This window comes from Orcinus orca, chromosome 9 (genome assembly GCF_937001465.1).
Source record: "Orcinus orca chromosome 9, mOrcOrc1.1, whole genome shotgun sequence".
Lineage (NCBI taxonomy): Eukaryota > Metazoa > Chordata > Mammalia > Artiodactyla > Delphinidae > Orcinus > Orcinus orca.
The window spans coordinates 46,994,718-47,019,300 of record NC_064567.1 but is presented as its reverse complement, the minus strand read 5'-3'; the positions used below and the strand labels follow the sequence as shown (position 1 = coordinate 47,019,300).

General features: G+C 41.3%; 1 protein-coding gene across 1 annotated transcript in view; it reads right to left on the bottom strand.

The window, feature by feature from the left end:
• Window positions 1–24,583, bottom strand: part of CPVL (carboxypeptidase vitellogenic like) — a 101,157-nt gene that overhangs the window by 3,754 nt on the left and 72,820 nt on the right. The window contains 1 exon segment of the mRNA XM_049714875.1: window positions 21,869–22,051. Coding sequence (XP_049570832.1) covers window positions 21,869–22,051 — 183 coding nt within the window.

Below are 24,583 nucleotides of genomic sequence, written 5' to 3'. Positions count from 1 at the left end.
TCAGGGGAGACTTCCTGGGAGTCTTGGAGGAGCAGATCACCGGACAATGGTGGGTGGGGAGGGGGAAAGGGATACACTAAAGACAAAGGAAACTGTGAGTTCAAAAACAGTGGGGAGGGCTTCCCTGGTGGCAGTGGTTGAGAATCCTCCTGCCAATGCGGGGGACGCGGGTTCGAGCCCTGGTCCAGGAAGATCCCACATGCCAGGGAGCAACTAAGCCCGTGTGCCACAACTACTGAGCCTGGGCTCTGGAGCCCGTGAGCCACAACTACTGAGCCCACATGCCACAACTACTGAAGCCTGCGTGCCTGGAGCCCATGCTCCGCGGCAGGAGAGGCCACAACAGTGAGAGACCCGCGCACAGCAGCGGAGGGTAGCCCCTGCTTGCCACAACTGGAAGGAGACCGCGCATAGCAACGAGGACCCAACGCAGCCAAAAATAAATAAATTAAAAAAAAACAAAAGCAAAAAACTGTGGGGCATGAAACTGCATGGCACGTGCAGTAATCCAAAAGAGGTTCCAGTTGTAAAGAGTTAGTGGGAAAGCAGAAGGGACCGTTGAACAGGTAAACCCCATATGACATGCTGCTGGGATGCATGGACCTTATCCTATAGGATTTGTGTGTGTGTGTGTGTATGCGTGTGTGTGTTAAAATACACATAATATAAAATTATCATTCTAACCATTTTACAGTGAACAACTCAGTAGCATTTAGTATATTCACAGTGTTGTGCAACCATCACCACTATCTAGTTGCAGAACGTTTTCATCACCCCAGAGGAAACCCTATACTCATTAGCAATCACTTTCCATTCCCTTCTTCCTGCCAGTCCCTGGCAATCACTAATCTACTTTCTGTCTCTATGGGTTTGCCTATTCTGGATATATCCTCGAGGGTTTTAAGCAGAGTAGTGATACGCTCAGATCTGCATTGTAGAAAGACGACTTAATATGTAACGAGGGGGCTGATTTGGAAGGAAGTGATACTGGAGTAACGAGGCAAATTAGGAGACTAGATCTTCAGGTGAGAGATGATGTAGGCTCATATGACAGATGGTGAGAAGGGGAAGGGAAGAGAGATGCTGGGGTAGAAATAATAAAATTAGTGATTAATCAGACACAAAGTTTAAGTGAAAGCACCCCCCACCCTCCAACACACAAACATCCTCCCCATTTCAGGCTTCTGACATGTGCAGTTTTGCAAGAAGTGATGTTATTAACCAAGAAAGAAGAAGAGAGGCACATGGCAGAAGCAGATTTGGGAGGCAGGTGATACAGGATAGTTTATAGTCCTTGTTTTCTACTACAGGTTGATACAGACACTCAAGAGAATCTTGTTTGTTAGTTGCTGATTTACACTAAATTTCTTTTATTATTTTTATTCCATTCCACATTTACAAACTCTTACCTTTTTGTTTTCAGACACTAACCCTGAGTAGAAATAGAATAAATATGCACTCAAATAAAAAACCTACTATAAAGAAAGGGTACTTGGTAATGAGAATAAAAAATAAGCCAAAGCTGTTAGCAGCCACCTCTTAACAAAGAGTGAGGCAAGTCACTTTCAAAAAGAAAACCAAAAAACAAAGTGAAGGTCAAGGCTCAGGGCTGCTCCCACAACACTCAGGGAAAATGCCTTCAGATTCACCACTGTAAGTTCTAGGGTAGCAAATAATTATTGAGGGGAAAGGTGCTGACCTAAATGTAGCCATCGCAGTGGCATCGTTTCTAGAGTAGTCAATATAGAGCTTTGATGCTACCTTACAGTTCCCAAGAGGCTCTCTAGGTGCACCATCTAACTTAATCAGTTGCAACAATATCATAATTTAGGATTTCCACTTTTGATTATGACACAATAATAGCATGGGTCAAACCAACCCCACTCTATTAAGAACAACAATAAAAGCTTAAAGGCATGGACTCAGGATTTAGCAGATCTGGGTTGGAGCCCAGCTCCATGACCTGGGCACAATGACTTAACTAACTCTATTTTCCCATCTGTAAAATGGAGATAAGAATTAGGGTGACCAGTTGTCCCAGTTTGCCCAGGACTGAGAAGTTACTGCAAACATAAAACTTTTAGTGCTAACACTGAAAAAGTGCCAGGCGATCTGGAATGGTTAGTCATGCTAAGAATATTTAACTTTCTGTGAGAATTCATAGAAATAATGCATATAAAATGTTACATGGCACTTGGTCCACAGATGTGTATTAAGCTTGCACCACGTATCATACAGGCAAATAATAAGCACTCAACCAAAGGTCATCATACTATTATTATCTGAATTTTTATGGTCAAAGGAATATGTTTTTCCTTTAAGAGCAGAGAAAGATTAGAAGTTACTAGGAACTGTAAACTTCCTTACTATACTTCTTCAGAAAGATAGGTTATAGTATTTTCTTTAGAAGGGGAAAGATAGATTATAATATTTTCTTAAGGAGGGGAAATATTTCTCTTCCAGGCTTCTTTTATTTCCGTGCTATGAATCTTTCCTTCCCATGGGAAAGAATATTCCAGTTAAAGTAAGAAAGCAACTTAAATAGGAAATCAAACCTCTGTCAACAGGCTTAACTGTCTAGAGTGAATTGTATCCCTTAAGCCTGACAACACCAGGATCCATCCCATTCTTTCTACCCCCTTTCACCTCATGCAATGCCAAACACCCTCTTCTCCCCACACAGAAATGTCAAGCAAGCAAGACCTTACTTGTCTCAGCAGAATGGCAAAAGCTGTTGTGTCCTCTTTCCCTTTTAAGAACCCACTTTACAACATAGGGTTTCATGCAATCAAAAAGTAATCAAAACGTTACTCCCTCCGTGTCCAGTTTGTATATTAGATATCCACAAGAGGATAAAAAGCACAATCCAGTCCCTTAACCACCCTTACTCAATTTCTAGCTTTATGATCCACATTTGTAGTTTTCTTTGGGAAGAGAGAATGAGAATGGGGGAGGAGAGGGCAGAGGTTATAGCAGCAAATGCTCTCTGCCAGGAGTGTTGTGAGGACTTAGATCCTGCCTCACTGTCTTCTGGCTAACATGGAAACAAGAGCCAGCCAACTTGCCAAAATTTTGCTTCCTGCAAACAGGAGTGCAGGCTAGCTCCAGCAGTGGTGTGCTGGAATTCTTTCCCACTGGTTTAGGAGATTGGATTATGCACGTGGCTGCCCCACTCCACATTTGGTGACATCATGTTGGTAGCCTGAAATCAGCCATGGTGGGAGCATTTACACCACGGAAATTGGCAAACACTACAGATCAGTGGCTCCCCTCCCTCCCAAGCTGGTTTACTCTCAGACCACTGGTTCTCTGACATTTTGATGTTCCTGGGGAAACATGAGACATTAAGGCATTCTTCCCCTTTCCCAAAATAAATCAAAGAAATATCCGTTCAAATGGGTAAATTATCTTCTCTGAAACTTTGGCGCAGGATATCAGATGGTCTGGGTTTCAAATATTTGCAGGAAGGTAAGAAGGTCCTGTTGCCTGCTTCCATTCCTGCCTGTCCCCACTGAGTTCTAGTATTACTGGCAGTAATAGTTTCAAGAGCACACCACCAAGTTGTCAGGATCCTTCTGTGTATCAGAGCCCCTAAGACACTCCAAAGGTGGTCTTTTTGGGGCCATTCCTGACCAGAGAGGGTATCTACATTCAACTGTGTTCCTGACCCACAGCCTAAGGGGACCCCAGACCCGCAAAGGCCCCCAGGTTCCAGGAATTTAGAAGACAAAATATGGCAAACGGTGCAACATTTTCAATGATGCCATTTGTTGAAACAGAACAAGGCACACTGTCTTTACTGCTAAACGAAAGAGTGCAAGGCAAAAATAATGCCCTTAGTCCAGCTGACAACGTAGCAATACTGCAACACGACTTTATTTTGTTCCTTCATGCTGCCCACTTCTCTACCCAACTCCACACTCTACCTTGTTTGTTTATTGGCTCCATTTACTATTCCCACAAACAACTTTGTAAATCTGGTTATGCTTCAAATTGAAACAACGAAAAGTTATTGTTTAAAAGGTAACCCCCCATTCCTCTTTGTTCCTCAATAACATTAATTTTTAAAACCTGTTCTCCATGTGCAGATAATACTTTAAATGTTAGCCTTCTTAGTATTTATTCACTTCCCATAATGAAATGGTTCTCGGTTAAATTTCAATAGATTATTGAAAACCACTCAATAGCTAAGAGAAAATTATGCATCATTGCTGAGCTGTTATACCTCAGCAAATAGATCTGCCATCCAATTTATAGTTTAAATAATACAATAAATTAGCCCCCTGAGTATTAACTAAGTGCATATTTGGGTAGCTTAATTTAGTAGCCTTCTTTTTAAGCTCATCAGTCCTCTTTAATGAAATAGAACCACATGAACTAAGACGACTCTTGGCAAATAATCAGAGTAAAATTGGGAGTTGCTATTGTTTATTATTGCCTTTGTTTTCAAGAAGCAAGCTGTATGTTTTTTTCAGAAAAGGGAAAAAAAACCCTCAAATACTGAGAATTCAATTTTTTTTAAAGGACAGGACACACTAGTCAGCCAGTGAGATAATGAAACTTCTACAACCCCTTCCATAAATTTTTTTCCCCAGAATATTTCTCCTTTTTTCTCTTATGTAACACAGAAAGGAAATAGTCTTCAGTGGACATAAACAATGCATCCTTTCGTTTGATGGGCATTGTTTTGAACTATTCATCATCTCAGCATGTCTAGTCTATTTCCTAGAAGACATTCTGGTGTGTACTTGCATTCCTTGAGAATTGTAGTATTTGAATATACACACAAATGAGAGGGGTGTGGGTATAAGGTAGGGGACAATTTGATTTTAATTCTAATTCGCTGAACATTTACTGAGTGCCAGGAACTGTGCTAAGGGGGTTGCTACAATCATAAATCGTACATTATTCCTGTCCTCAAGGAGCTCAGCATCAAATAGAGGAAGAAGGCAATTGAAGAGGCAAATGAAAACCCAGTGTGGTACATGCAACAGGAGATGTACATAGAGAGAGATGCAGAGAAGGAGGAATTCTGGGAGAAGGGCTTCCTAGAGGTGATGCTGGAACTTAGCTCTGAAAGGCAAATGGGGGTTTTCCAGGCAGTCAGAGGAGTAGGAAAGGCCTTATAAGAAAAGCGGAGGGAATCCATGGGAATTATTGGCTGACAGAACAGTAAGGTGTGCTTGGGGAATTATAAGGTGTTTTGTTTTGTTTTTCAGGATTCTAGTTAAGAAGGAGGGAGAGTGAGAGTCCAGGTTGAGGAAGGAAGCAGAAGCCAGATCAAACATCTTTACTCTTCTATGTAAAGAGTTCAGACTTTATTCTTCAGGTATCAGGGAGTTAGTGAGGGATTTTAAACAAGGAAAAACAGGATCGGACTTGCATTTTGGAAAAAGCACAGAGAGAAGGGTAGGTTGGAGAGAAAGGAGACTAGTTAAGACCAGTTAATGAGGCTATTGTAAAAGGGAAAAAGTTCAAACAACTTAAAAACACATATTCAGAGTGTTCTTGAATAGCATCTTTTAAAATCTGTGGCTTTTCTTAAAACACCACAAGGCAAAATCTGTTTCATTCTAGAATTTATAATGTAGGGTAGCCATTGTTTTTTTATGTCCCCCAAAATGCTGTACGTTTTTTTATTGGTTTGTATAAAATCAGTGTTTTTCTTTTGAAGTAGTTCTTTGTGGTTTCTGTGTCAAGCAGTAGGAAGTGAGTAAATCAGGTCAGTGAGAAGGATCCTATAAAGCAGATGTGAGAAAGGCTAGCTTAAGAACTGGGTGAGTAGTATTTGCCAATTACTATTCTTCTTAATTTTCTGGTAAGATTCACAGCAAAGCGACTGGCTAAAAAACTTCACTTCCTCGTCGTTTCAATGGAAAAGTGATGGAAGTGAGGGGATTTGTGCTGTGTTAGAAAAAAGATTCAGGTTCTTCTCCCTGTGGTCTAGGCCTTGCCCGCAAATCCAAGCTTAAGTTGAAATGCCTATTTTATTAGTTGCTTCTTATACTGAGCCACTGTTGGTAAGCTGAAGTGATAAGGTGTTGAAGGAATAAATTTCTAATTTTTTTTAAAAGCTGGTTATTTTGATAGCCAGCATCAGCCCAGGCCATCCAGAAAGAAAAGTGCATCCACACAACCAAAGCAGTACCAAGACTTGGATATGACATGTCCACTCCACCCTTTCACTGGGTGTGGATGTTACAGTCCTTCAACTGATGGTAGCCAGAGAAGAAGATGGGAAAGAGAGCAAGAGAAAAAGAAGACAGACCATGTTTATTAGACATGGGAAAAGACATTAAGTGCCCCCTTCCACTTAACAAGCCCAGCTGAAAGATGCCTAGAGACAAGTCCAAGAGTTGGAGAGATAGTGGAATAACCAGAACCCTTGTATATTACTGGAAAGAATACAATCAATTTGGAAAACAGTTTGGCATTACCTAAGGAAGTTGAAGATGCTCAAACCCTGTGAACTCATCCATTCCACCTCTAGGAATTATTCTTAGAGAAAGTCTTGCACGCAGGCCCAAGGAGACATTTGCAAGGCTGTGTACAGCAGCAATATTTATAGTAGCAAAAAGCTGGAAACAACCCAAATGCCCATCAGCAGTGGAATGGACAAATGATATAATCACACAATGGAATACTATGCAGCAATGTAAAGGAACGAAGCACAATTTTGCATGTATCAACATGATGACTCTCAAAGTACTGAAGAGCAAAAGTATATTGCAAAATCATACAGAATAATTCCTTTTATATAAAATTAAACATGAAAAGTAAAATATAATTTATGGAGATGTATATCTGCAGTAAAACTATTAATTTTTTTAAAAAAGGAAAAGGGTGATAAAAAAATCCAGGGCAGTGGTTTACCTCCAGGGCCAGTGAGGGAAGGGGATGGGCTGCTGGTAATGCTGCATTTCCTAAATGACTGGTAAGCACAAGGGTATTCATTTATCATTGCTTTATCTTACACAAGTATGATACGTATTTTTGGATATTATTCAATTTTTAACTAAAAAAGAAAAGAAAAAACCCACCTACTGATGCTGCCAAACTCACAAAAATGAATCTTTAAGAAATTTAACGTGTTCTCTGTTGTGCTTTTTCCTTCTGCCCAACACAGGGATGATGAGATGAACCCTATATCTAAAAACAATAAGTGGGGAGGATACAGAGAAGCAATTGAAGGAAACAAAGGCAAAAGTGGGAAGTCCCCCTCTGGCAAGTAGCTCCAAGAAGACAGAGCTGGTGCCAGAATAGAAACCTTGGGACTCCGGTTGCTGCATAAAAAAATAAATAGAGGAACAAAAATAACACCCACATCTCCATGCTGGACAGCAGAAGAGCAAGAAGTTGCCAAACATTTGGTTTTTTGTTTTTGCTAGATTATTTTTTACTCTCTAAATCTAAGCTCCTATATTCCCCTTCTTCCCTGTTTCTATATGTTAGAAGCTCAGTACAAATGAAAAAAAAACAAAACAAAACCAAACCAGAACAAAAGCATTAAGGCTGGATGCTTCATTTATTGTCAACAGGGATGTTTCAGATTATTGTTAAACTAGAAGGGACTCAATGCTTTAGAAACATCTCATCACTAAATTTAGTGATTTTCATATACTTTTGTTAGACTGCCATGCAGCAAAACATGGAACACCTCCCCAGTCCCCTCTACTTCTTCCATCTCTCATCAAGACAGTTTCCTTGTTATGGTGAAGGGAAAACTGGATACAACTGCAGTATTTCTAGTCCTATCTGATGAATAATACTCAGCCCATTTCATCATCTGAGCCTTTAAGACATAATATCTCTTAAGGACCCTGTTAGGGGAAGCGTCTTGCCCTGTGAAAACAGATTCATGCTAAGAGAGGTCAACAAAGACAATAAAATAAATATTTATTACATGCTTACTAGATGCCAGACAAGAGTGTCAAGTAATAAATGAGCATTATCTTAATTAATTCTAATAATGAATCCTTCTGCAAGAGAGGTAGGTATTAATATCAACCCCAGTTTACAGATGAGGGACCTCTTGGAGAGGTTAAGTAACTTGCCCAAGGTCACACAGCTAGTAAGTGGTAGAGGTGGGAGCTAATCCAGGTCTAACACAGTATTCATTATCTTAATCCCTAAACTATAATGTCACTTGAGTATGGTGATAATAGAAGTAGTGAGAATCGCCAAGGTAATAAAAAATAAATAAAATTCAAGCTCATAACTTCTCAATCTGAGGTCACCAAAGGTAGTCCATGGTTTGGGTTGGGGAGAGTCTATGAATTATTTTCAACAATTCCAATAGTCTAATCCATGGGTTCTTTGTCTTTTGTGTGCCTTGGACCCCTATGGCTATTTAGTGTAGCCTATAGATACCTCTCAGAATAATGTGTTTTTTTGTTTTTCTTTTTTTTCGGTACGCGGGCCTCTCACTGCTGTGGCCTCTCCCATTGTGGAGCACAGGCTCCGGACGTGCAGGCTCAGTGGCCATGGCCCACAGGCCCAGCCGCTCCGCGGCATGTGGGATCCTCCCGGACCGGGGCACGAACCCCTGTCCCCCGCATCAGCAGGCGGACTCTCAACCACTGTGCCACCAGGGAAGCCCCAGAATAATGTTTTTAAATACATGATTCACTCCTATATATATTATGATACATATCATAATATATATACATATATATTATAGATTACAAATGAAGCCATTACATTGAAATGATCAAAACAGCTAAACATGAATTTGTGATACATCAACATACAACCTTCTATATGTACACATATAGAAGAGCAACCTGTGGGTCTGATAACTCCTGTAACTTTAAAGTAGTGATGGTCATAAGCATTGTTTCTAGCTATTTGCAACAGCATCTGTATTTGATATGAAAATATCTCTGCTTTCTATGGTGACAAAGTCAAAGGCACTGCTAATACTGCTGTGGCTTGTTGCCTACATTCATAATGGAAGGAAATGATGTTTCAGTTAGAGGTTAGTGAAAATAAGGATGCAATTTCTTTCCCTTCTAAGTTCATTGACCCCTTGAATCCTAACCACAAACCCTTACCCCAGGTTAGGAATCTATTAAATAACCTAACGATCACCTAATGGAAGTGCTAAGTTTACTCCTGATAAGGCTTCAGTCTAAATCACTGCATTTTTATTTTTGCTTTGGCATGGAACTAATTGTATCAATCTATGATATCAATAGTGTTTGATCAACAATTAATATCCAGAAACACACTGTGACTGGTGGGCAACATCTGTGCTGAGAACTCCTCTGGATGATGTTTACAGGAGACCCTGCTTGATCTAGTTGTATCTTTGCTGCAAAGTAACAGAAGACTTTGCACATGAGGATCGCATCATTTCAGCATGAGACAGAATGCTGCTGGGAAAAGCAAGCTAATGTTTTGAGTAAATAAAAGAGTTCTTCCACGAGTCTAAATTACCAATGGTCTATCAGTATTTTGAGAGAACAAAGATCACTTGTAAACCTACAATGCATGGCAGGGAACTGAGGTTTAAAATTTAGTTTAAGGTTTTGGCTGAGGATTTCAGAGAACCAGAGCCATACCAGTAAATACTGTTGACTAGAGGACACTTTTCTAAATGTGATGCTTCAGATCAATGGCTGGTTTGTTAAGAGTAAATCTATGTTCTCAGGTTTCCGGTTGGCCTGTAAGTAAGTAAAATAGGTCAGGATTTAGAGCACCCTTTAGGCATCGGAACAGAAGTTTCTCCAAACGTAAGCCACACAGGATTCCTGCAAGATGGAAGCCATTTCCTTATCAATAGAGGAACAAAAGACATCACAGTTTAGGGTTCCCCAAAACCAGATGCATATTAAATTCCCTAAGAAGTCTAAATATTGATGCTCAGGTCTTACCCCAGACCAGTAAAGTTAGACTATCTGGAAATAGGCCTTGGGAATCTATATTTGCAAGGGTTGAGACACAATGGCTTAGGAAAATGTAGTGGACAAGGATGGTTCCAAATTCTTTGCCATTCTTGCCATCAGGAGGAATATGGCCTTATTCTGTGATTTTCTTTGACCAAAAGAATGCAATGGAAATAACAGTCTGGGGCTTTTGAACCCTGGCCTTAAAAGGATGGGCATCTTTTGCTTCTCAGGAGACCTGCTGCTATGCTGTGAAGTCCAGGCCAGGACACTACATGGTTAGAGGTCATATGGAGAGAGCGCTGGAGGACAGGAGATTCCCTTGGAGACTACCTAGGAGACTACCTTACCCAGCTTTAGCCAAACTCTCAGCTGAATGCAGCTGCGTGTGCGACCTCGGCCTACCCCAATCAGAAGAACCACTCTACTGAGCCCATTCCACCCACATAATTGTGAGAAATAATAAATTATTGTTGTGATAAGCCAGTAAGTTTTGGAGCGATTTCTTATTCTGTAATAAATAACTGAAAAAGGGAAATATTTCTTGACAATTCTTGATTCTTTTCCCTGAAAGATCTGTTGTTCCTATCTTGGAATCTTGATGTGAACTGAAAAGCAAGGCTGGATCCATCTTTCTAACGCAGATAGAAGACATGATGACACTAAGAGCTCAAGTGAAAGCTTACATTATGCAAACAAAGGAAGACCAATACCCCATGTGGCCTTAGGCAAACCACCAACTCCTGCTGCTGTCTATTCACCCACCCCCACACAAACCCTGAGAGCTTGCAACTGCATTGTCTTGGTGGCCTTTGTGGTAGACAGATGCATCATCAGATCCCCTTTCAAGGATGGACTTGCGGCCCAGCTGTGGGAAGTCCAGTCAGCAGACGGCCTCCAGCTCCTTCGGGGTCTGCCTCAGCTGCAGAGCACAGCCTTTCCCCAAAATGATGCCCTTCCTGGGGCATCCCACATTTGGTGACTAAGTGAGGCGGGGGATATAAAGGCCTGATCATTTTTGTCTGATGTAAGATGCTCTGATGGAAACTACTCTCTCTGGAGCTCCCTTGCAGGTTGGCCAAGGTTTGTCAGGCCTCTATCATAGTTTGGTTTTCTCCTCTGCCAATTCTGCTTCCTACCCCTTCCTTTCTCAGGTGTTAATCCCTAATAAACATCTTGCACTCCAAACTTTGCCTCAATGCCTGCTTCTGGAGAATCCGTGAAGCTCTTGACGGCAAGTTTTATATTGAGGGCAGGGGTATGTTTTGATTGCTATGTCTGATTTTCTGTCCACAGTCTGATTCCCAAGAGTGGACAGAAGAACTTTCCCCAGGTCTGGAAGATGGAGACAAAGAACCCATGAATCAGGCCATCCCTCTTGGTAAAAATCAAGAGCTGGGAGAGAGATGAAGATTCTGTTTAACAATTTCTGTAACAAAACCAAAACATTTTCCCAGGAATTAGCTGCATTTGGTAATCACTGTCTCAAATCTGTTTAACAGTTACTTTCCTCCATTAAATACTGTTTTAATTTCTCATGCCCTATCAATTAGTTGAATGCAATAGTTACATTTATTGCTCTTTGCTTACTCTGATTTTGTCAGTGCAAACAAGGACTTGCTGAAGACCTTTCTAGAACTGTTGGTTTCTTCAGAAATAGTTTCTAATGCTCACTAAGATGTTTAAAATTCTAAATTAAAAGAAAAAAAGAATTATCAGAAAGTTCAAGAGAGGCAGGTGGCCAGCTCGGTCATTCTCTCTGCATTATCTGTGGACATCATGAAATCCTAGCCTGACCTTCCCTTCCACTCGAAGGACTGTGGTTATTCTTTTCTCCCTTTTTCAGTTGTGTGTAGTCAAAGAAACAAAATGGTTGATGTTAATTTTAGAAAAGCACAATTAAGAAGCCGTAGTTGTTCATTGTTTTCTGTCTGCATGCCGGGCTTATCCCCATCCTCCTACTCCCTGTAAGCACTCTGCTTTTCTTTAGAAAACAGCCTCTTTTTTTTTTTTTGCGCTACGCGGGCCTCTTACTGTTGTGGCCTCTCCCGTTGCGAAGCACAGGCTCCGGATGCGCAGGCTCAGCGGCCATGGCTCACAGGCCCAGCCACTCCGCGGCATGTGGGATCTTCCCAGACCGGGGCACGAACCCGTGTCCCCTGCATCGGCAGGCGGACTCTCAACCACTGAGCCACCAGGGAAGCCCGAAAACAGCCTCTTCTATGTGGTCTGGATGTACTGCCAAACACAGTGGCCACCACCCACACTCTACCCACCTCTGTCACCACCACCACCAAGGGCAGACTTGTAGCCTTGGTCCGGTGGCCAACCAGAATCTTCCAACCTTGCCGCTCCATGGCCCCCACAGGTACTTAAAGCACAGCAGTGCCGGGGAAAGAGCAAGATGTGGGCTGTCAAATCTCACATACTATTACTATTTGAAGCCTTAATCAAGTTTTCCAGGTGAAACTTCTGTTTCTACATTTATAAATTAGTAAATACAATCCCATAATTTACAGGGGAGCTATGAGTATTCCATAAAGTTGTGGATAAGAAAGTGTGTGGCAGACCACTGGCCTGAGGGCTTGCAAATGCTGAAGGATTGGTAGCCATCCTTAAGGTCTCCTTTGGCCTTCCTGACACCCCTATGCACCAGCGACCAGCCCACAGCCGGTAAGTGGCAAAACTGAAATTCACATAGGTTGGTCTAACTCCACAGTCCACCTTCCTCTCATTACCCCAGACCGCCTCCCATTGGTCACGACTCTCCAGAACAGTCAAGCTTTGAGGGTGGTGGGCTCCTTCCCTTGGTTTCTCTGTATGTAACCCCTAACAGAAGGTCTGATTCCTGTTGGAAACTCAGGGAGAAGCCCCTGAGAAGAGTTTGGTAGAACACAGTCCTGAGGACTCCATAAGCCAAACCTGGGTCAAGGTCAAAGTATAAGTCATGGCTCAGGGCTTGTGCTTTTGGGGGCTGGGGGACTCACTGTGGCTGCCTGAGGAGGGCACCAGGATGACACCAGCATGCCAGGTGCTCCCTGTGGATACCTAGCTTTCAAGCTGGTTTAACTACACAGGAAACACCATGTCTCAAACAGGGATCAGTCCTCACAGCTTAGACATTACAAAGCTTGTCTCCTCTATTTCAGGACCTCAGAATCAAGTATCAAGAAGGTGGTCTCAGGAAGTAGATGGAGAACTTTCTTCCAATACAGCTCCTAACATGACTCCCTATTTCCTGGGGATCCTCCTTCTCTGACCTCTATCTAGCCTGAATTCATCCTATTGCTGCCATTTTAAACTTTCCAAAGCTTTGAAAATGTGTTTAAACATCTTCCACAGCGACAAACACTGTATGCTTCCACTTATATGAGATACTTAGAGTAGTCAGATTCATAGAGACGGGGTAGAATGGTGGTTGCCAGGCTCTGGGGAAGGGGTAATGGGGAGCTGGTGTTTAGTTACAGAGTTTCAGCTTTACAAGAGGAAAAGAACTGTGGAGGGCTTCCCTGGTGGCACAGTGGTTGAGAGTCCGCCTGCAGATGCAGGGGACGCGGGTTCGTGCCCCGGTCCGGGAAGATCCCACATGCCGCAGAGCGGCTGGGCCCATGAGCCATGGCCAAAAAAACAAAAACAAAAACAAAAACAAAAACAAAAACTGTGGAGATGGATGGTGCACAACATTATGAATGCATTAATACCACTCAACTGTATACTTTAAAATGGTTAAGATGGCAAATTTTGTTATGTATATTTTATCACAATTTAAAAAATTGGAAAAAAATAACCTTTCAGTGGCCCCCCACTACTTAAACAATGGAACACTCACCCCTTTGCCTACCATCAAGGTCCCATGATCTCTTTCCAGTTTCTCTCCCAGCTTTCATCCTTTACGCTCCAGATTAGAAACCAGACTGTGTGCTCTGCCTGTACCCTGCCCTGTACGCTCTCATTCTGAGGCTCTGCCCACCAGTTTCCTCTGTTCATTTTAGCCAATTTCAGCATCTGTTCTTTTACTAACATCAGAAATTCCCAGGTAAAGCTATAACCTTTCTTAACACTGCATGAACCTTGCCTCACCACTTATTGAGCTCTAGCACCTTTTTAAAAATCCCAATACTCTGTCTGACTATAGAAGGGCACATGCATGTAACTGAACAGCTAACACTGGAAGTAAAATACATTATTTCTCAGGGCTGCCTTAATTATGGCAGATATGTATGCAGGTTCCAATTTTAACTGTACTAGTTTACTACTGCCAATCCATCATTCCAGACGTGGGTGCCCTTGTGAAGTAGAAAACCTCTGGGCTGGAAGACAGGGGGCCTAGAATCTAATCTCAGCTCAGACATAAAATGGGTAGGACACTTTGGAACAGTCACTTAACCTCTGGGCTTCAGTTTCCCCACCTGGAAAATGAGATCTAAAATTTGTTTCAACTGGAAAATGCTACCTAGAATATGGAGATAATCCATCCTGTAATTATTGAATAACCTAAGCTGATATTGATAATGAAAACATAAAATAAAATTAATGATGACTCAAACTGCAATCAGGAAAAGAGAGTTGTTGGAAACAATGCAAAACTCATGGTAGAAGAAGCTACACCCAGTATGATTGCATAGGAATGAAAATTGACCAGGGACTCAAGTCTTCCTTTTAATGTTTACATGGAAAATAAGTAATCTCCGTTAGAATATTTTCATTGAAATCAAGATAGAAAAAATGTTTTCAGAAAATTTAGCTTCATGAAGCTTTTTTCTAGAAAGATGTTTTTAAAGAAATTCATCAGTGTTATTATTCTGATTAAAATTTTATACTCTGATTAAATTTTATATTAAATGTGGCATCAAAAAGTCTTTGGGGTTGAAATGACAATTCAGTGATGTAAGAACAAAATGTCCTGCATTTCAAAAGCAGTGGCAACATCAAAACAGATCATGAACAGCAACTGTGACATTTGGAGAAAGGCAGAGAAAGACCCCAAAAGGAGCCGCAGGGTGGCCTCGACAGTGATGCACATGGGTTGCCACCAGCTAGCGGGAGAGAGAGGATTAGACCTTTGTTCTATACTGCAACACTACTGAGTCATACAAACACACACATCACACTCTGACTATAATAGAACTATCTATTCTATGTTGCTTGCAAACTGAGCCCCTCCGGACATTAATGAAAAATATATTTCAGATCTTTCTTTGAAGATATCTTAGTGATAACTCAGTTCAAACCTAGTATTTTACAGATGAACAAACTGAAGCTCAGAAAAGCCCATGACTTCCCAGATGATATAACAAGGGAGGGTGCAAGTCTTAGAATGGCACAGATTGTGGAGGCCAGGCCAACAAGGGGCAACAAAGAGCACTCATTCTTCATCTGATCTCCAAAGGCTTGACGGAGCTGGTTGGTTTTCCTGGGCCTCCCCTGATGGAGAAACGGCTGCCCATCTCCGTACCTTGACACTCCCCCGGGAGAGCTGTCATTCCTTTAAGTGGACATTTCAGGGAACCATCCGGAGACAAGTCTACTTTGGTTTCGATTTTTAAATTAAGAGCTGTGGAGTTTGGCAGAGAGTGAGTTTTCTTTTTTGGCAGACACATACACATGCTTCTGTTTTGTGTGTCAAATGCTAAAAAGCCAAGTCCATGGTTGAGGCCCGTTTCTTTCATTAACAGATGCCTGACATCTGAACAGTATCCTTAATCCACAGAGAATGCCTTTGTGAACACCAGAGCTCCTTTCCCTCCTTCATCCCTGCCCCTCCCCCCAATCTCCACACACCACCCCCAATCCTACGCTGAGGCATTAGGGGAAGGAGCGCCGCCAGCACTGTAAAATCACCTACATAAAATGCAGATCCCTCGCTGCTGTGTGGTAAAACACTTCTATCACAAACACATGTGGGCCTCGCTTCTTTTGTTAGCCGGTTTTTGGCAGCCACAGGAGTGCCATTTCATCTCTCAATGTGTTTTGCATTCACCACAAGAGTCAGCGGGCTCAGTGTGACATTTGCCACAAGCTTCTGAGTGGTGGTCAGTCCCTTGTCCCACCTCTACGGCCCAGGCTGCCCTGCAGCCCCAATCTTGCCTCCCAAGCTGGGTGTTCCGTGCCCAGCACCGAGCAGGACATGTGTGATGCCAAGCACTGGAGCGTTTCACAAGGAAGGTCCATGGGACATAGACTAACAGGTGGCTGAGGCAGCCGTCAAAGGATCTGGAGGATAGGCTGAATGCGACTGGTGGGATTCTCATCATAAAGCAGAGCGGCGGACAGGGGGTTAAGGATGTGCCCATCGCTCCCTGGCAGCTCGGCATGCGTGTTTGCCCTTAATGGTCTGAATACTAATACTCCAACTTTCCTCTAAGGGAAAATCAAACATTTTCCCTGATCTTGATTTTTACCATTTATAATTTTCCTTTCTTTTGTGTATATTCTTATAAGTGATCCATGGTAACAAAAATAATAGCAAATGTTTCCTATGAGTCAGGGACTGCTCTAAGCTAATTAGCTTATTGAATCCCCTCAATAATCCTATGAGGATACTCTAGACTGAGTGGCTTAAAGAACAGAAATTTCTCACGTTTTTGGCAACTGGGAAGTCCAAGATCAAGGTGCTAGCTGACTGGGTTTCTGACGAGAGCTCTCTTCCTGGCTTGCAGATGGCTGCCTTCTTGCTGTGTCCTCACATGGCCGAGACAGAGAGAGGGCAAGCGATCTCTCTGCCGTCTCTTCTTAATCCCATAGAATCAGGGCCCTGCCCTTATGACCTCATTTAACCTTAATTACCTCCTTAGAGGCCATATCTCCAAATACAGATACATCCTAAGTTAGGTCTTCAACATCCTAAGTTAGGGAGACACAATTCAGTCCATAACAGGTAGATATTATTACTACCCCTATTTTATAGGAGATGAAGTCATGGTATAGAGAGGTGAAAAACTTGCCCAAGGTCACACAGCTATTAAGTAGAAGATTAAGGAGGCAAACCATGGTCTTCCTGCCTCAAATACTCTATTATAGTACTGAGGACACTGGAACACTCTATTATAGTATTGGAGGCCACTGGAACACTGTAGTATAATGTTGGAGGCCCCTGTAACACTGTACCATACTATTGGAGGCCACTGTAACACTCTATTATAGTATTGGAGGCCACTGGAACACTCTATTATAGTATTGGAGGCCACTAGAACACTCTATTATAGTATTGAGACCACTGTAATACTCTACTATAGTACTGAGACCACTCTAATGGTCTATTATAGTATTAGAGGCCACTCTATAGTGGTCTCTAACCACTCTGTTACACAGTCTCTACATATTTTATAGGTATACACATGTATAACACACATACACAAACACACATATCCATATAACCTAATACTGTATACAGTTTTCTTCAGTAACAATGATCATTCCTAAACTAGTCAGCAGTTGAGGTAAAAAAAATCTCCCCAACAGAAAGATGTCTACAAGCAAATTCTTCCTTGTGGGAAAAAAGAACTCAATTAAGAGTGTGTGTGTAGAGGGTCATGATACCAAAGAGGATAGCATGAATATACTCAGAAGTTGCACTGGAAGGGATCTCAAACCAGAGCAAGAAGTTTAGAGCTCTGTCTATGGGATGTGATTAACTTTCTGAGTACAAACTCTACCCTGACCCACCAGGTCCCGTATGATATGGCCACAGCCAATTCTCCATCTTTGCTTCCCCTCTTTCCCTATTCCTCCCTCAGATCCACTGGCCCTCCTTCCTTTCCTCAGGCACATCCAGCTTATTTCTGCCCCTTGGCACATTTAGACATTCTCTGCATGGAAACGCTGGCCCACATCTGCACACGGAGGCTGCTTCATGTCCTACTGTCTCACCTCTTCAGTGAGGCTTCTGGGACCCACCATCCAAAGTAGTCCCTGTACCAGCTCTTTCACATCATCCAGTTTTATTTTCTGGCATTATCTGATTTGTGAATGTCTATATTTGCTTATTTTCTGCCTTTATTTCTTCCCTCCTTTGAGTAAAATCTCCTTGATAGAGTAGACTTTATTATCATATTCAGTCTGCTGATGTTATAGCAGCCACACCATCCAGTCAGTGAATGGGAGGATGCAATCAGAAATAAAAGAATGTGGGCATTTCATTATTAAGCTAATATTTCTTCATTTCTAGCCACAGGGAAAGCATTACCGTATTCTAATCATGGGAGGTAAGTTTAGAACCTCATGAGTATTGATAAATACCTTTTTTTTTTTTTTTTGCGGTACACGGGCCTCTCACTGCCGTGGCCTCTCTCGCTGAGGAGCACAGGCTCCAGACGCGCAGGCTCAGCGGCCATAGCTCACGGGCCCAGCTGCTCCGCGGCACGTGGCATCCTCCCGGACGGGGGCACGAACCCGCGTCTCCCGCATAGGCAGGCGGACTCCCAACCACTGCGCCACCCGGGAAGCCCGATAAATATCTTTTTTTTATACTGCCCCTAAGGAACGCCTAACAAATGTCTTTCAAACATGTGAAAAGATTAAATAAACACGTTTTTTTCCTGAGTGCTCCTCTTCTCTTCTATTTAGTTAACATTCTCCACCTTACTGGCAATTAAGTATCAGAGGCAATCTGACAGACATAGGCACACAGGCTCTGGGAACAAACTGAATATTTGAATCCCAATGCTGTCATTGGATGATTCTGGATTAACTGTTTACCTTCTCAGAGTCTGTTTCCTCATATGTAAGTAAAATGGAAATTATATTATATAATTTTCAGAGGTTATTCTAATATCCATGAAGTACCTATCACAACAGCCGGCACATATTTAGTGTTCAACAAACGAAAGCTATCTTTATCATCGTTGAACTTAAATATAGGTAGGTGAGCCCATCCCTTATAACTCTGATCTTTTATTTGCCTCTTCTCTTTCATTTATTTTGTACACAAAAAAATCATAATCTATCTTTTGCCTGATTTATTTGCATAGCTTATGTAGATCAGTAGGACTACTGACACACATGATATTAGTTCTGTACTGGCAGAGACACTTGTTGCTCTCAATCCTCCTACTAAGAAAAACTAGAAAAGCTGGACAAAATACAGAACACACCCACCTGAAAATCCTGAGGCTCACCCAAGGCAGCCAGGATATAAGGAGTGTATTAGTTTCCTATTGTTGCTGTAACAAACCACCACAAATGTAAGTGTTTTAAAACAACAATAATTTCTTATTTTATAATTCTGGAGGTCAGAAGTCAGAAATGGTCCCACTGGACTAAAGATGTTGGCTAAGCTAACTAAGATGTTGGCAAGGTTCCATTCCTTCTGGAGGCTCTAGGGGAGAATCTGTTTCTTTGTGATTCCTAGTTTCTAGAGGCTGCCTGCACTCCTTAGCTCATGGTCCTTCCTTTGTCTTCAAAGCCAGCAACAGAGCATCTTTGAAACCCTCTCTGACTCTGACTCACCTGCTTCCCTCATTCACTCATAAGGATCTTTGTGATTACACTGGCCCATCTGGATAATCCAGAATAATGTCCCCATCTCTAGGTCAGATGATTAACAACCTTATTTCCATATGTAGCCTTGATTCCTTCTTTCCATATGATACAACATATTGACAGGTTCCAGAGATTAAGGGGAAGGTCTCTTTGGGGGCCCATTATTCTGCCCACTACAAGGGGCCAGGCTTGCAAACTGAAGGGAGGGCAACAAACTGAGTGTGGCATTCTCTGGCCCTGTCCACAACAAAGCAATAGTTGATTCAGCGGCCAAGAGGCTACAAAACCAAGCACAAAGTGGTAGTTAAGAGACTGGAAACTTGAATGGAGCTTTGGGAGACAAAAAGTACAGATTTAAAGTCACTCAATTCCAGACTTGATAAAGGTGCTTGCCTCTATTCTAATTGCCTGACAGAAGCAAAGCAAAATCTCTTTGAAGATAAATACCATCAGCCAGAAACTCAAACTATCTCCATAATTTTACCTGTTTAATGTCTGACATTCAACTGAAAATTTCTAAGCATATCAGGAAAAAGTACCCAACTACCATATAAAAAGAGAAGAAATAAATCTCATGAACACAAAGCTGAGCAAACATACCACACAGGAAAGAGTACATACTGAATATGTCCATTTATAAAAATTCAAAAACTTGCAAAAGTAATCTAGGCTATTAGAAGTCAGGACAGTGGTTACTTTGGGGAGGAGGGGAGTAGTGACTATGGGGCGGGGGGGGAGGGGCACTGGTTCTATTCTATTTCTTTATTTAGGTAATAGTCACAGGGGTATGTTCACTTTGTGAAAATTCATTTACCTGTATATTTGTGACTTGTTCACTTTTCCATATTATGTTATAACTCAGTAAGTAACAAAGTAGAATCAACCTTATATTACACTGTTAAAATTATGCAAAAACCTGTACCTGTGTACATATGAATCAATTAAAATGCAATTTCAGATGTTGAAATTGTTGAACTTTTTCTTTTTCAAAAATATTTGAATTGCTATATAACTTGTGTTACTTAAAAAGAGACAAATAAACAACAAAATTAAGTCCAGATTATTTTCTGCAACTGAAGAGCCTCCACTTGTCCAGGAATTTCAATATTTTGGAATCTGTCTTCAGAGTTAACTATTTATTGTGGTCCGCAACTCAATACCAGATTCAAGATCGCTCAAGTTTACAGAAGCAGATGGGGCTGACAAGGCACTTCCCATCCTCTCTTGAGATCTCTCTGCATGTAAACAGACACTTCTTTCTGTCCTTCCCTGTCCCATTTTCAGATTTCATATATATACTGCCAGAACTGTTCCTGCTCTGAGACATTTAGTTTGCCATTCCACCAGTAGTTAATTCTTTGGTATAATTTATCTCGATTTAGAAACTGTAACGTTATAACTTTTCAAAGTTTACCTTCACTTGAGCCCAGAAATATGTCTCTCAACTGTTTCCATTGTCCAAGGTAGTTAACATTTTGTGTAATATTTAAATTTCTGTTAAATTTCATGTTATTTAATGGTTAGAATGACCGGGGTAGGGTAGGAAGGCTACCTTTTCACATTAGAATACCCGTAATTTCTGCTGGATCTATCATTTTTTTAAACATAAATGAGTAATTCAGGTGATAACCCAGTGACCCCTGATAAAATACTTTGTGATCTCTCATTTACAGTTCCAAAGCAAAGTTCTTTTGAAGTAGTATTCCTATGATTAATTTCTGTTTGGAGCATGGATTTGCCTAAAGGAAAACTCAAGCATTAGAAAGCTATTCTTCCAAATACTTGGAGGTACAGAATTGAGGTCCCAGTGTTACCTCACATAAAAAATTGGGGAATAAAATCAAGTCTAGAAGAATACATTTTTCCTCTTGAGACTAACTAAGCAAAACTAAGGGGCTTTCTTAATTCCTCCAGAAACTTTCTGGAGGTAAACAGTGTAATCATTGTGTAAACATTAAGGAAGACCTATTCATCTTCGAGGAGCTGAGACCTGCAAACTGGAGGAGCAGTGGACAGGCTTGGCCAGAGTAACATCTGACCCCTAAAGGAGAGGTCACACTAGGGCATCAGATAGATTTTGTCCTGGGGTTCCATGTGTAATACGTGAATGTGATCATAGGTTTGCCAGAGGAGATTACATTGAACCTTCCTCATGTAATTTGTTCACGCTCTCTTTTGTTCCCCAAATAGACTAATTCTCTCATTAATGATTTACCTTTTGGGGTTGAGTATTATCCTTTTCTTAATCTTTTTAATTGTCACCTTATCTCTTAAATAATACCTACACTATTGTCTGTCAACTTTTGTCTTAAACATTGAGTATTTGTATATTAATATGAACTCAGACCACCCTTCCCTGTGGAAAGGAGGGCAACAGAAGACACCTTTTGGTTGTTGTATGACTTTGCTTAAGGCTGACCATGTCTTATGGGTATTCGGGCTTTCGTTTCAATCTCATCATCCCATTCTCAAAACCTGCATGCCGGGAAGCATTTTCATACCTGATAGAAGCTATCCACTTGCCGTACATAACCAGCCACTTCAGGATCAGATTTAAGGACCTTCCAAACTTTTCTTTCTGCCTTCTTATAATCCTGGGATCCTTTCCAGTTCATGGCCATCAAGGAGCGCTCTGTCAGGGGAGCTGCCACGATGATGTCCAGTTGACCATTGTAGATTAGAACCTGAAACGAAATTGAGCCGTGAGCAAATGCAGGATTCAGCAGGGGAAGCCAGTCAATGTATCTAGGTACAGATAGTGCACACAAGAGACAAAAGGGAATGTTAGCTGCTCTGGGGCGCTGCTCAGAGACGCCAACCCAGGAACTCAGTAGGGTCACTTTCTTCCAGTTGGCTACATACACCAACAACCTGAAATAAACTCGAGCCTTGTCTCAACCACTGCATTCTTCCAAAAGTATGATTCTTCATAGGAATCTGCAAACATCTCTCTTGTTGCAAAAGCATTTGTGCTGTATTACCCAGCAATATAGGTTTTACTTGGATGTATAGCTATGTTAAGGAAGAAGACTGTGGTTACAGTTCAGTGGAACTAAGGAATGGTACACACTGGGATTGTCATGAAGCCTGCATTTGATTATTTTCACTTTTCAGGCCCTGCAGCAGCTGGCAAGCTGGGTATTCCCTCGTGGCTGCTGGTAATCCGTGTTGCTTTCCCCTCCTACATTTCAGTGACAACTATAATTTTTTGAGGCAGACAGATAGATGCAGGTGCCTCAAATTTGTTATTTGTTGGAGGCAACCATGTCTGCTATGCCACTTCCAAAGACCTCCTTTCTTAAATAGGAGAGCCACTTGTCAAAAATGAGGAATGTCCTTCAAAATGCCTAAGATACATTTTTTTTTAGCCAAGTTGATGGGTACTATAGGAGAAACTCTGAGGCAACTCTGGTCTTTTCTTCCCAAATAGCTTTCAAGATATTCAGATAATACCCAATGCTGCTGAAGTTGTGAAGCTACTGGGGACAGTGTGAATGGCATTACTCTTCAGGAAAGCAACCATCACTTTTTAATGCAAAGACTTTATAATGTTGAGACTTTGTCCCAGTAATCCCAGTTTGTGGAATAAACTCTACGAAAATGAGCCCAAAGAAATAAAAAATATATATATTTAACAATATTCACTGAAACTTTATAATGACAAATTTGAACACAGTCTAAAAGTTCCATATTAGTGAGTGGTTAAATAACCACGGTACAGAAATTCTATGAGATATTGCAAAGCCATTTAAACTGTTGGACTACAAAGTTGTCACCTCATTCTCCTTGAGTCCAGCCTCTTTCACCTGAACTCAGGAGATGGCTATCTTAAGCTTGTGTTCCTCATCCCATTTTTCATTCCATAAGTGCACATTATGGGGCTCACTGCCCTGCTCTTTGGATCTGTGCTCTTTACTGCCTGTTGATAAAGTCTGAAAATTATTGCCTCATATACTATGTCCATCTTATATCTGTTTATAGTGTAAGTGCAAACTCAGTGGGTGATAATGCCACAAGAAGAATTCTGATTTAAAAAAAAAATTGTTCATCATCAGCTTTCTCACAAAATAGTTGTGGTTCATTTATTCGCTGTAAATAAAAAAATTTTTTTTCTTGTAAAAATAAATAAACTGTTGGACTAAACCACGAAGCAATGTGGAAAATGCTTATCACATAATGTTAAGTATGAAAGCTGAATGCCAAATATATATCCCAATTATAGTATATAAAATTGACATACTTATTTACATATATGGAATGAAACTTTAAAAAAAAGGAATAGAGTTGATTAATTTTGGTGGTGGAAATCTGAGTAATTTCCCCCTTTGTTTTCTACTCTCCTTAGGCTATTTTTCACAGTTGTTGATTCTCATAAGGTATTGTCACTCCACCACCAATAAAGAGATTTTCTTCAACTGCATGCTACCTTTGATCTATTTGGAAGCTCTGGTTTGACTCAAGTGAAGACCTTTGGTTGAATCCTCAAACTGGATATAAAATGTTTCACTGCATGTTTCCATCTCTGCCCTCCTGGTACAGGCTTCTTAAAAGGCTTATACATAATTAAAAAGCCCAGGACTTTTACACACTCCAAATCCTCAAGCAGCAGTGGGCCAGGATTCAGCCTAAGATGAAAGAGCCCTGGGCCTCACCTATAGGAACACAGGGTCTTTCATGTTACTCAGTCCTCATCACCACATCCACTCTCCTATGAAGAACCCCCCCTTACAGAAAATCCGGATGGATTTAAAGCCTTTTAAAAAACCTCAACTATAGCAATAAAAATTTGCATTGTTTATACAAAGAAATTGCCTCAAAGACCTTGAATACTTATGGCCCATGCAAAACTCCTACAGCTGTTTTGCCAACAGTATGGAAACAATTACACATGATCTGTACCAGGAAACAAGGCTTAAATACTTCACCATCCTAGGAAGGACTGATTATAGCTGATTAACGAAGATAATCATCTATAAAGTAATTCTTCTAGAATTCAGTGAAAAGATGCTGATTAACTAGCAAACACACAAGTGTATGTAGCCATCTTTCTTCCTCGTGGCTACCCTATGAAGCTTGCATCTTTCTGAGTGTCATCAGGATATTCTGAAACTGGTTTGAATTTTCATCTTTGAGGGATGATAGCAAACTCCACAGGTTACAGCAAAAACAGGCTGATATGTACAGCATTAGGGTACACGTTTGTTGAAATGAATTGA